This window comes from Pelecanus crispus, chromosome 2 (genome assembly GCF_030463565.1).
Source record: "Pelecanus crispus isolate bPelCri1 chromosome 2, bPelCri1.pri, whole genome shotgun sequence".
In the NCBI taxonomy this organism is placed as follows: Eukaryota; Metazoa; Chordata; class Aves; order Pelecaniformes; family Pelecanidae; genus Pelecanus; species Pelecanus crispus.
In genome coordinates this window covers 31,296,396-31,309,001 of record NC_134644.1, presented here as the reverse complement: position 1 = coordinate 31,309,001, position 12,606 = coordinate 31,296,396, and the positions used below count along the sequence as shown (strand labels likewise).

At 37.4% G+C, this 12,606-nt stretch overlaps 1 protein-coding gene across 1 annotated transcript in view; it reads right to left on the bottom strand.

Moving 5' to 3' along the window:
• The window catches only part of PHF14 (PHD finger protein 14), a 140,869-nt gene that overhangs the window by 80,671 nt on the left and 47,592 nt on the right, over positions 1 to 12,606 (bottom strand). The window contains exons 12-14 of the mRNA XM_075728211.1: positions 12,091 to 12,186; positions 10,382 to 10,485; positions 8,774 to 8,905 (exon numbers count right to left, since the gene is read on the bottom strand). Of these exons, the coding sequence (XP_075584326.1) occupies positions 8,774 to 8,905; positions 10,382 to 10,485; positions 12,091 to 12,186 (332 nt within the window). The remainder of the gene's footprint in view (positions 1 to 8,773; positions 8,906 to 10,381; positions 10,486 to 12,090; positions 12,187 to 12,606) is intronic.

Sequence of the window (12,606 nt, the reverse complement as noted above, 5' to 3'; positions counted from 1 at the left end):
AGACAAACAAAAAACATGTATTTAATTATTTGAAGTTAAATGTTAATACACACTTGTGACAAGAAGGCATACTCATCCCGTATCTAAACAAAAGGACAAATTCAAGTATGTATGTTGTGTCTGAGCTGATTTTTTCATGTGTACATGTTCAACAGGAATACAGTTTCTCCTAAAAACTTCAGCAAGGGCTAACACAATATCAACTCCATCAACTTTCCATGTTTTCTAATTCTTTCAAACTAATCCAAACAGTATAACCTCAGATCTCTCCTGGCTATACCAAAAGACAACCGCAGTCATCATGGTCCGCTAGACAGACCAGTGGCTACCAAGTCAAAATAGAGGGGATCTAATCCTGGATTGGGTAACTGTATCAGTGAAACCTTGGTTAAGTCAACACCTTTCTCCTTCAATCTCTCTGTATGCAAAATTAAGATAATTGTGGCTACATCATTATGTCATGAAGATTAATCACCTTCTACCTCTAAAGCACTTGAGACCGCTGGAAATAAGACACATGCCAGTGCTACAAGTATTTGCTGGTCTAGAAAAAGCAGAACTACTGCAGGGTAGATTGCAGGAAAGATAACAGTGTCTCTCCCCTCCCTTACTTAAGTATAGAGACTTCATTAGTAGCCAAAACACAAGGAAGTCAGTTTATGCAGTTTTTATACTTTGCAAACAGTTTTGGGCCAGCATACAAGTGTGCAATACTCTGTTCTTCCTCCTCTTTACAAACACAAACCTCAGTTCGCTACAGACACAGTACCTAATAACATTTTTAGGCCTCCTTAGGACACTAAAATATAAAACCTATAAAAAAATATAAGGTACAATAACTTTCACAAAACACTACTCTTACAGTTATGTTTACATACTTTTGTGTTTATAAACTCCCACAAATATGTATACACATGCACTTAAGTAAATAAACAAAAGTACACAGACCAAACTATTATTATTGTAAGATTTTATGGCAAAAGGCTCTCCAATGATGTAACAGGAGAGAGAAGCTTTAGACGTAACAGCATTACCTCAAAATTTTGTGTGTCTGCTTAGCTAAAGGTTACTTTAGTTCTGTACTTTTATATGATGCACTGTCTTGAAGTTGTCCAACTCAAAACTCTAAGGAGATTTTCTGTTTGGTAAGCATTAGAAAGCACAGCCCTCCATAATATTGCAGCATCAGTTGTGTCATTAATTTATGTAACGGAAAGCACAACTGAAAGTACTTACTATGATCTGCTTATGCAGATGTAAGCAATAGCTATGAACTGTTCAAAAATACTGTGATGAGCAATTCTTACAAAAAGTTTATTTTCCCCATTATTATGGTAAAAATATGTACTATGTATAAATTAAAAAATAAGCATTCTACAACTAAAGAGCTGCATTAAAAAACCCTGAAGTTTTTATAAGACAAAAAAATAGTAGTATGATTTTTAGCGCAACATTTGGAGTTGGGAACCCAGCCTCTTGGATCTACCTCCCTACACCCATGATTTAAATCATTCCTGTTCTTTAGCTCTGCACTGTTAAAAGGGAAAGACACTGTTTTTCTGCTACATAAGCTCAGACAGTTGTACAGAAACTGACTATGCAGATCTGTAAAGTACTTTAGTTTCATTAGGGCCCTATTTAAATGTAAATAAATGAAGTATTCTAACTTTGATGTTAGCGAGGAAGACAAGAAACATCTCCATCAACAGATGAGGTATTGCAGATGAGGTATTGCATGCAAGTTCCTGAAATTCCATTTTTGTGATCGAGCTTGCTCTGAAACAGGTGGTGCAAGTGTCACAGCAATCAAAATTAGAAAAAAGCTAGACTGACAAAAAGCAAGCTGCAAAACCATAGTATGATGGGGGAGGTGGGGGGGTGTGAATCACAGAACAAAACTTCACAAATACACTGAAGGTGAGGGGAAAAAAGGAAAGTTATAAACATGAACTCACAAGCAACGTCTTGATTTACTGGAATAGCCTCTACTATCACAGGCAACCACATCTTATCAACCCTATTATAAAGCAGTCAAGCTTCAACTATAAAGTAGTTTGGCTGTTAGCTCCCATAACGCCCACAGAAAAGCTATTACAGACACACACTCCTCTGACTTGGAAACAATCTTCTAACTTTCAGCTCCTATTATGGTTTATTTCAACACGGTTCTTGAATTTAAAGAACTCTTTTCTCATTCTGCTGTTTAATCCCAACATATTCATAGAAAGCAGCCATATGACTCTTCTTCCTTTTGGCTACGCTAAAGTCATGCTCATTTAATCTCACCTCTTCAAGGACAATCAGTGAATAGAGAAACTACCACAACAGGTCACCTTTCCAACTGTTCCAACAATCTGCGACTACCTCTAAATTAGAAAGCATGGCCATGCAGCACAAGCAAATTAACAGGAGAAATGGTGCCAAAGATTCAACTTCTGTACACAGGTTTTGCTTTGCTTTTAGTCTGGACTTGCCTAATCTAGACTCACAGAGAAAATCAGCAGTAGGCAATAATATGCTGACTACTAAAAATCACTGGAAACGTTTGATCCGTCAAGAAATCTCAGTGATGATTTGAAACCTTTTAATCATACAGAAAGTCTTTGATTAAGCGCTAACATCGTACAGAAGAAAAAAAGTTGCATGGTTTTGTTGTGTTTTCAATCTGACTTGGTAAAAGAACCAATGGTACCAGAGATACCTTCCCATCTCACAATGCAAACGGATCTTCTCAACTCACTAGTGAAAGACAAGAACAGCAAGTGAGAAGGAACACACATTATTAATTTTCAAAAAAGATTAATGGTCCAGGCTAACACTGAAACACTGTTTTTGTGTAACTGCATGATGCAAATGTTTCTGCATTGCCTGGTGGTGAATAGATTTTTGAGCGTCGGCAGCTTCAAGAAACGTGTTAACCTATAACGGGGCTTTACTTTGGGGTTTTACTAAGCACTCAAAGACCAAACAGTGCTTTCTGTTTACGAAATTTTAGAAACTGATAGCATGATGCCTTTAACCTAGAAATTTACAAAGTAAAAAAAGTGAACATATACATCAGTGAGAAACAAGGAGGGAAGGGATAGTTTGGAGATGAAGTGGTTTTTTGGTGAAGTGGCAATGAAAACCATAGAGAGAAAACCCTGTTACTTCCCAAAAATTTAGTGCAAACAATGAGATTATGACATTTCTTTATGCGGCAGTTTTACGCATCAAAAAAATCTAAATCCATTTTAACTGAAGGGCCTGGCACATGGAAATTTGTGAAATGATGATGAGAAGAGCTGAAGAAACACTGAACACCATTCCTTTATAAATGAAAGGTCACGAAGTTGAAGATCTCACAAACAGGGCTCAAAGTCAACATACTGGTAAACTTAACATGAATCCGTTTTTATTTTTGAAATTTTAATAACAAAGCAAACAGCATCTTTGCTATATGAGACAGAAAACCAGATAAAAACATATGAAAGTATTTTATTGAAAAGGTAACACTACAAAAATTAGGAAAAAAATTGAGGAAAAAAATGAATTAGACTGCCTTGACTGCATCATGGTACATAGTTTCAGAGTGGCTTCTGTGAGGAAAATACAAAGGACTCAGTCTGAACAAGACAGTCATTCTTTTAATCACATCTGGGCATTAGACCAGAGGAGGATTTGGAAGAAACCAGCATCCACTGCATACTGTGCTTACTGTAAAGAGTAAATTTAAATCTTCTTTGCTGAGTGAACACCACAAAAGTGCTTCCAGAAAATAGTTCTGCCCTCAGTGTTTAAAAAGGAAAACTGTACAGTTCTTAGTTAGAGTTTGGCTTGTTTTTAATTAGGAGGAAACAGGTCTTGCAGACATACTCTGTGATAAATCACTTCTTGCAATTTTAGCAATGAATTAAACCACTTTCAATTTAAGAAACATGGACCACAGCTTTAAGATGACACCTATGCTCTGTTAATTTGAACAAATCACACATGTTGAATGATGTACTGGAAGTGGAAAAAAAAAAAAGGACTGCTCTTATTCTGGAGGTAAAAGACAGTATATATGAAGCAAAAATAGTTTGTCAAAGAGCTTCAAAGAGCATCTTTCAGACAGTAAAGGTACTGAAAATTTGCCATTTGCAATGACCCAAACATCCTTCAATTAGCACAAGTGACAAATACATAAAAATTTATGTTATATACAATAGTACACTGCACTCACATTTATGTAAGGTAGTAATTTTATATCATTATCTAATGACTCAGGATGAAAAAACAAGCAAGATGTGCTGGATCAGTACTGAATGAGTGTGGTAAGGAATACGAATGACTGTCCAGATACTGAATGAGTGTTCATGGGACTGCTGGTCAGGAACTACACAGCTTATTCTGTCCTGTAGCAAATACTCCCCACAGCAGTTACCACTAAAATAACTTGGCTTCCCAAAACAAAAATAAAACCCACCAAGCCTAATATGATCATTAGTCCTTCTTTGGTTCATCTCAGTCTCCAGCATTTCATATGCTACCAGAAGTTACCACTGTTTTTCAGCAATCTCATTTCAATAGGAAGAGCTAGTCCCTGTTGGTAGCCGCCAAGTATTTTCTTAATCAAAAAGTCAATATTTTACAACCAAATTTTGATTCACTGTATTGTCTGTTAACACGTGTGTATTACTTTTGTATCAGTTCAGATCATTCTCTACCAGAAAAATACAGAGTTCCCAGTCCATCCAGAATGGGCAGGAGCATAAAAGCACACAAGTTGTCAGAGAGAATGACAAGACTTAATTTTATGATAACATGTGAATCAAAAGAATATTCTAGTGTTTACTCAACAGGATTTCTAAAAAACTGAAAATTTCCAGATTTTTCAATAAAAGTATGCCACGGCATTTTACTCTACGATTAGAACTGCTGGTCTACTTTGAAAGCATCACATCAAAACAGATAGAAATTAATGCTTTCATGTTTTATTACATAGAGTTGTTACCCTCTTCCTCTCAAAATAAATCCATTTGAAATGAGGACAGGCTTTGAACTTACTGTGTGTCTTGGGTTTGCATGGCAAGGTTTTGGTAGCAGTGGGGTAGACGGGTGGCTTCTGTGAGAAGCTGCCAGAAGCTTCCCTGATGTCTGACAGAGCCAATGCCAGCCGGCTCCAAGACGGACCCTGCCGGTGGCCAAGGCCAAGCCCATCAGCTACAGTGGTAGCACCTCTGGGATAACATGTTTAAGAAAGGGAAACAAACAAACAAAAAAAAAGGCCCGGGACACAAACTGCAGCTGGAGTGAGGAGTGAGAATATGTGAGAGGAACGCCTATGCAGACACCAAGGTCAGTGAAGGGGGAGGGGGAGGAGGTGCTCCAGGCACCGGAGCAGAGACTCCCCTGCAGCCCCTGGTGAAGACCATGGTGAGGCAGGCTGTGCCCCTGCAGCCCATGGAGGTCCATGGTGGAGCAGATATCCACCTGCAGCCCGTGGAGGAGCCCATACTGGAGCAGGTGGATGTGCCCAAAGGAGGCTGTGACTCCGTGGGAAGCCCACGCTGGAGCAGGCTCCTGGCAGGACCTGTGGACCCGTGGAAAGAGAGGAGCCCACGCTGGAGCAGGTTTGCTGGCAGCACTTGTGACCCTGTGGGGGACCCACACTGGAGCAGTCTGCTCCCAAAGCACTGCACCCTGTGGAAGGTTGCTCCCACACTGGAGCAGTGCGTGAAGAACTGCAGCCCGTGGGAAGGACCCACGTTGGAGAAGTTCATGGAGGACTGTCTCCCGTGGGAGGGACCCCACACTGGAGCAGGGGAAGAGAGTGAGGAGTCCTCCCCTGAGGAGGAAGGAGTGGCAGAGACGACGTGTGATGAACTGACCACAACCCCCGTTCCCTGTCCCCCTGTGCTGCTCGGGGGAAGGAGATAGAGAAAATCGGGAGTGAAGTTGAGCCCGGGAAGAAGAGAGGGGTGGTGGGAAGGTGTTTTAAGATTTGGTTTTATTTATCATCACCCTACACAGGTTCTCACTCTTCTCTCCTACTCAGTTTTGAATGGTAATAAATTGAACTCATTTTCCCCAAGTCGAGTCTGTTTTGCCCGTGACGGTAATTGCCAAGTGATCTCCCTGTCCTTATCTTGACCCATGAGCTTTTTCGTTATATTTTCTCTCCCCTGTCCAGTTGAGAAGGGGAGTGACACAGCGGCTTTGGTGGGCACTTGGCATCCAGCCACGGTCAAACCACCCCACTATGTTACAAACAATTTCTTTCTAAAATATTCAAGATATATAAATGTTACCTTGGAGAAAACTATCAGGCCTCTGAACAGGGGAAATTCTTAGTGTTAAGTGCTCGAAACCAGTTTCTAACAAGCTGTGAGACACTGGTGTTCACCAGCTCTAAATTCTTACTATGATTTCACTAAGACTAAAATCATTACTTCCTTTTAATGTTTAGAAACATTGAGATAACTAATTATAATTTGTGCTTTCTTTAACAAATTAGCTTTTAAATATGAAAAAGATTTCATTTTTTTTCTTACCATTACATGTAATAGTGGATCTAGTTCATTTCAAAATCCTTTTTTGTATACTATAATTTAAATTTCTATTAAATGCTGAGCACCAAATGGACAAAAAGTATAACTATTAACTAATCTATGTGGCATCACACACAAGTTGAATCATTTAGTATCCTCAAACACAGTATAAAATATGAAGCATATGGACTAAACTCATGCTAAACTACCCAATGTTTAAATAAATATTTATTGATAAAGTATACAACTCTAATCATCAAACCTTTTGCAAAGGCTCAAGTTAGCAATTATGAGTAAATGGTTAGCACTGATAATGGAACAGAAAGTAAAAATTAAGAAAGAATTATTTTTAACTGTTTCCTGCTTAATATTTTTAAAGAGGACTAAAGTCAACATTTTTAACCCCTTTAAATAAAGTCTTTCAACCTGCCTAATGTTTCAAGGAATTTCCCACTATACCCATTTTCCTACTGTATCTTTTTCAGTAAGTTCTCATTATATCCTATATAAATATCTGAAAAGTACATAGCCCCTGTAAAAAAAAAAATTTAAAAAAAATTGCACTTTTCTTCATAGCTTAATCAAAAGATTAAAATTGTATTCAAAACAGCAGCGGGGGGGACCTGCTGAACTCAAACTTAGATTAAGGGTCCATTCTATATGCTCTCTACTGATCCTGAAAAGGATACATAAAGGCATGCCCAATGATGAAAAGAATGCAATCAATACAGCTCAATTTGTCTCACACTCCAGAATATGCCTTAGCTAATTAGAAGTAAAAGCTAAGTTTGTGATCTGAGATATAATTGAACTATAAAATCCACAACAAAGATAAGTTGTAGCTTTGAAATAAAAGCATTTTACTACCTAACCTGACCTATTCTGCCTTTAACACCCACTGAGAATTGTAGTCTTACATCTTTTGGGCTGATGGTTTTTAGTGAGCCTTTTCAACTTAGTTAAAAAGCAGAACAAAAATCAAGAACCTCCTGCACAAATGCAGAAGCTACCAAAAAAAAAAAAAACCCAACCCCAAAAAGCTTCCATGTAACATAATTGATTGGTAAATTTGACCAAAGAGCTCAGATTGCCCTTGAAATAATGAAAAGTCCAAAACACAGACTACATTAAATAATTAAAGGAAAATTAAGTTCAGAAAATATTAGTAATGGTGAAAACCTTTCTGAGATTTTCAGCTTTTAAAGGAAATGTCTATTAATTTACTAATTAAATTTACTGGGGTAAATCCAGGTTTTGTCCTGTTAGGATATAAAAAAAGAGAGGGACCTCCCATTTCATGTACTGGCCATCTTTCCTGCACACAGTCATCAAAACTACCCAAAAAGATGACTTAAGTAAATGTTTTATGGAAGTTTTTTAAAAAATAGAGACATGAAGAAAAATGGAAACCAAGTTTTCCCTATTAAAATAGTTTTACTGTATTTTTAGAAGGAATTCTTATACTACTCTGATTTGATACCTTATGGTTCAGACAAGGTGATGATGATTCCTGGAGATGCTGTAGACTAACTTCTTGCCAGATAAAAACTGCTTCTGAGTAAGTGCTTCTAACACATTTCAGAGCAGTTCAGAAACATGCAGAACGCTAACGCAACACAGCAGCACACTAATTTTATGACAGGTTGGAAATCAGCACCTTTACCATGTTATCAGTTCTCCATTGTGCCACTTAGCTTTTGTTCTGCTCCACTGGCACAAAAAGAACTTTAATTCATGGAAACGTAACTACAGTAAGTATGGTTACGCACAGGCTTCTGCCATTGCAGATTTGAGTCATAAGACAGAAGTAAACCCAACTGATTTCCCATATTGCAATAAACTGACCTACTACTGACAAGTTTATTTTTAAGTATTTACCAGTATTTCCCTAAAGATCTGGACAGAGAGTTGCATATCTGGGTCCTAAGATAAACAGAAGACTAAGTCTTTCATTTCCTGAAGGCGGCCTATAGTTTCCTACTATTATTATACAGCAGCACTAATAATCACAAATGAACTCAAAAGCTAAGAAAATTAAAGCTATAATCTATTTCTACACAGTGGCTAATAATGAGAAAATCTTTACACCTTTTTTTTTTCCACGTTGAAATATTGCTGCTAATAACCTGAAAACAAAATAACTCAGTCCAGACTGCATTGTATCAATATCTAAAACACTTAGAATTTGCAAGTTTATTCATGTTTATGTCCTACTTTAAGTACAGAGATAGCATAAGACAACACATCAACTGCATTCTTACCAGTAACTGTTCTTGGTCTTCCTTGGCATCCTTGTAAGAGGTGGATCCAGGCAACCAAGATGATAATGGAGTTTACAAGTATCACACAGTAGCAGTAGGTGTTGGTCGTGGTTCTTCTTGCAAATTCCACAACTTTTAATGTAGGTAGCAGAAAAGCATTATAATTACATTTGAAATCATAAAGAATAAACGATACATCCCAGCACATCCCCCATTTTCAATACAAACATGTGGCAACTTCAATTTGAATGCATCATTTAAGTGCATAATTACTTTTTAAGGAGCGTCTACCTATACACAGTAAAGAATAAAAGGCACCTAATATAGTTAACTTAACAATAAAATGGCTTTCAATCTGATTTTTGAGGACTTCTAACCAGTAAGTAATTACTTGATATTTCAACAAAATGTACCAGTGGCAAATGGAAAAAATACTACCTGTGCCATCCAAACACTTCAATAGAAAATCATGCTGCTATTATCAGTCTTAACAATCATACACTTATTTTAATAATGCAAGCATCCTGAAATAGTTCTGTGCTGCTGTTGTGTTGGGCAATGTATCAACTCACAGGAAATTACATTTCCTTTTTATTATTACTATTTTACTGGAATTGAAATTTTAGTTATTTCAAAAAGGTCAGGTGTTCATTGATTCCGTTATAAAATGGGAGGAACTAAATTACTGGATTTGAATGAAACAGAACTAGTAAAGCATGACTCATATTATTTGTTTGTGTATATGTCTAAATTGCCAAATCCTCAGCCCAATGCCGTGTTCTCAAGATTTCCACCTCTACAGCACTAGAATTAACTTTTGCTTATCTAACCCATCTTCTTCATTTAGCCTGCTAGCTGGGCAAGATGCTGCCCACTTGCTGTGGCTGGAGGCCTGGCTGCTGCTCTCTAGGTAAGCGGCAGACCATGACACTTCTCAGCTGGTAGCAAGAGAAGATGATCCAAGATGATATGTATATTTTGCACAGTCATGCTCTGGGATCCTTGTATATTTTCCACTCTTAGGCTTAGTTAAAACCCAGTCAGTAGCTTCACAACTTACAGAAGAGGGGGAAAGGCAAAACAATGACAGAGTAGCTAAATGCATTTTATTTTCTTCGGAATTAATAGAAATAGAAGTAGTGAAATTTAAAACACAAGATATCCCAAAGCATTTGGCAACCCAAGAGCAAAAAGTAAAAATTCTTATATGACAAGTGTTTTAGGTACCCAGCCACTGTGACTAAACAAGCAGCAGCACTGTTCGCAAAATCATCAACACAGATGATTTGCATTCAAAAGACAAGATGACCAATTAAAAGTTTTTGCACCACAGAGACAAAGGATGCTTCTATTTCAGCTGTAAAGAGTTACTTTTGTCCTTCAAGCACTGCTGTCAAATTAGCAAAAAAAAACCCCAAACTTACTGATGCATGCTAAGGTGAAGAATTGACTACTATTCAACTTAGCCTTCAGAAGTAAGTAAAACACATAGACAACTCTGAAGCATTTTGTTAATCAAAACCGAAGCAAACAATTTTCTCCTAGCCCTTCTGTGAAACTATAACATACTAGATATTGTATCTATTCTGTCAAGATTTCATTACTTGCCTATAGAGTACAGCCGGAAGCATAGATGTCTTTTGCGTTCCTCCCTCCTTTTTACTTGGTTTCCTTTCCTTAGGAGCACGTAAAATTGCTGGTATGTTCAATTTCTATTGGATTTGAACAAATGCAGTATACATGAGTCTTGAGACTTTTAGAGAATACCACTCCAATCTCAATGCATGAAGAACAAGACTCAACTTCTGAGTGGGAAATTGCTTAGCCTGCTGTTTTGCAGACAAGAGCAACTACAGATGTTTACATTACAAAATCATACTGGGATAAAGTAATATTATACTCATTTTTTTCAAGTCAATAAATAAATACCACATTGAAATACTACCTTTACAATTTTTCTTCAAGCTTAGTACAGAGGGATGGAAAAGGATGCATTTGTTTAGGCAGCTGAAACAAGCAAAGGGAAATTCACAAAACTGACAGAAGAATACTGAGGCAGTTTATTTTCCCCAACATCCCTGCTACATTGGAGCTTGATAGGTTAATTAGAAAAATTATCTTATTGGACCAAGCCCTCCACAAAGCGGATGAGATTCTCTTCGGGTTTCTACTAATCTGCAGTATGGTAGCTTCTCAGACAGCAACCATCTATCAAAGTCATTTCTCAGCAGCCCCGTGGGTCTGCATCTGTTCAACCAACTGGAAAAAAAGTGTCATGCAAGCTGTGCAAATGAATTCTGCTTAACTTTTCTTCTTCTTTTTTTTTTTTTAATTTAGTAACATTTGCACCAGGAAATATATCTGTGAATACGTACTCAAAGCCATCTTAAAAAGGAGTGGAGGGGGGGGGGGAATTTTGATTCAAGAGATATGTTGTATGAGAATCCTTCTCCACAAGTAGAAAAGGTAGGCAGACAACTAGAACCAGAAGAAACTAGCATACCTTAAGAACTACTACTGCATAAAGAAAGGGTAAGCTTCATTTTCTGAACAGCAGCACAAACTCAGCAGTATCAAAGGATATGACAAAATTGTGACCTAATTGTATGTCTGCACTTTCAAAATGAACAGTTTCTTCAATCTTCCTTAAAATCATAATTGGAAATCGTTTCAATCTCTCTCTGACACCTAAAATGTCCAGTGCCATTTAATACCTTTGACATAAAACATGTATCAAAACACAGCAAGAATCTATACTTCTCTCTTTTCTCTGTATCAGTGAGAACAAAGATAATGGCTGGCAAGAGGAAGTAATCCAAACCTTCTCTTCTCCTAGATATTTAAATTAATTTGACCAAAACATTCTGTTCTGTCCAATTAAAAACCATCACTTACATACTGCAGTTTTAAAGATTTGTATCTTATAAATGCCATAAAGAATTACCATATCATTTGAAGCCTATAGTAACTAAAGACAATGTGGAGACAAAAATGGTAGGATTAACTCATGCTTCACGTTAAGATTCATCACAAATGACAGCTCAATCAGTTACACCAAATGAAAGAATTTTGCAAACAAGATCGCTATTACAACAACAAGATTAAGCTACAGGTTCCCAGTAGGTGGTTTGCAGAAGTCTAGATATTTCAATCAGGAAACATTATCCCCAGAGTAAAGCCTGGGTCTGATCAAATCAATTTATTCGGCCCCAGAAGTGACAGACAGAAACAAAAAGGCCTATTCTTGGAAAACCAGGTCTGCCTATGAACTATAAAAAGGGGCGGGGAGGGTGGTGGCATGTGTGGAACCAACCAACCTGTCCAATGATTCTACCCAGCAGAGCCCAAATGCCTTGCCCTTCATTTCGCAGTTTTCCATTCATATTTTGTAGCTCTTCCAAGGACTCACACAGCTGAAAAGTTACAGAAAAAAAATCAACAGGAGTGAAAATCCATTAAGAGTTCTTCAGTCAAATTTATTCAACCTCTTACCTATCTAGGGTACATTACTTTATTGTGGGATTAAACAACAATGGAACTCATGTCAATGTAGCTGAGACCAGTGCAATCATTCAGCAATTTAATGGAACTAAGATGAAAACCTGGGCAGCCACCTGTTGTGTAAAGAAGATCTGAAGCATTTCAGCATGGAAATAAAGTCAATTAGAAGGCAAAACTAAAATCCAGCAACATCTTGTATGTGTTGTCCATACTACTTAAGCTGCAAGATTATAACAAGTAACCACATAAATGAATTAAAGCTCTATATTGCATTACCAAAGAACATTCACTCACTCTCATAGAAAGAGATATAATTTATTAAAGGATGCAAG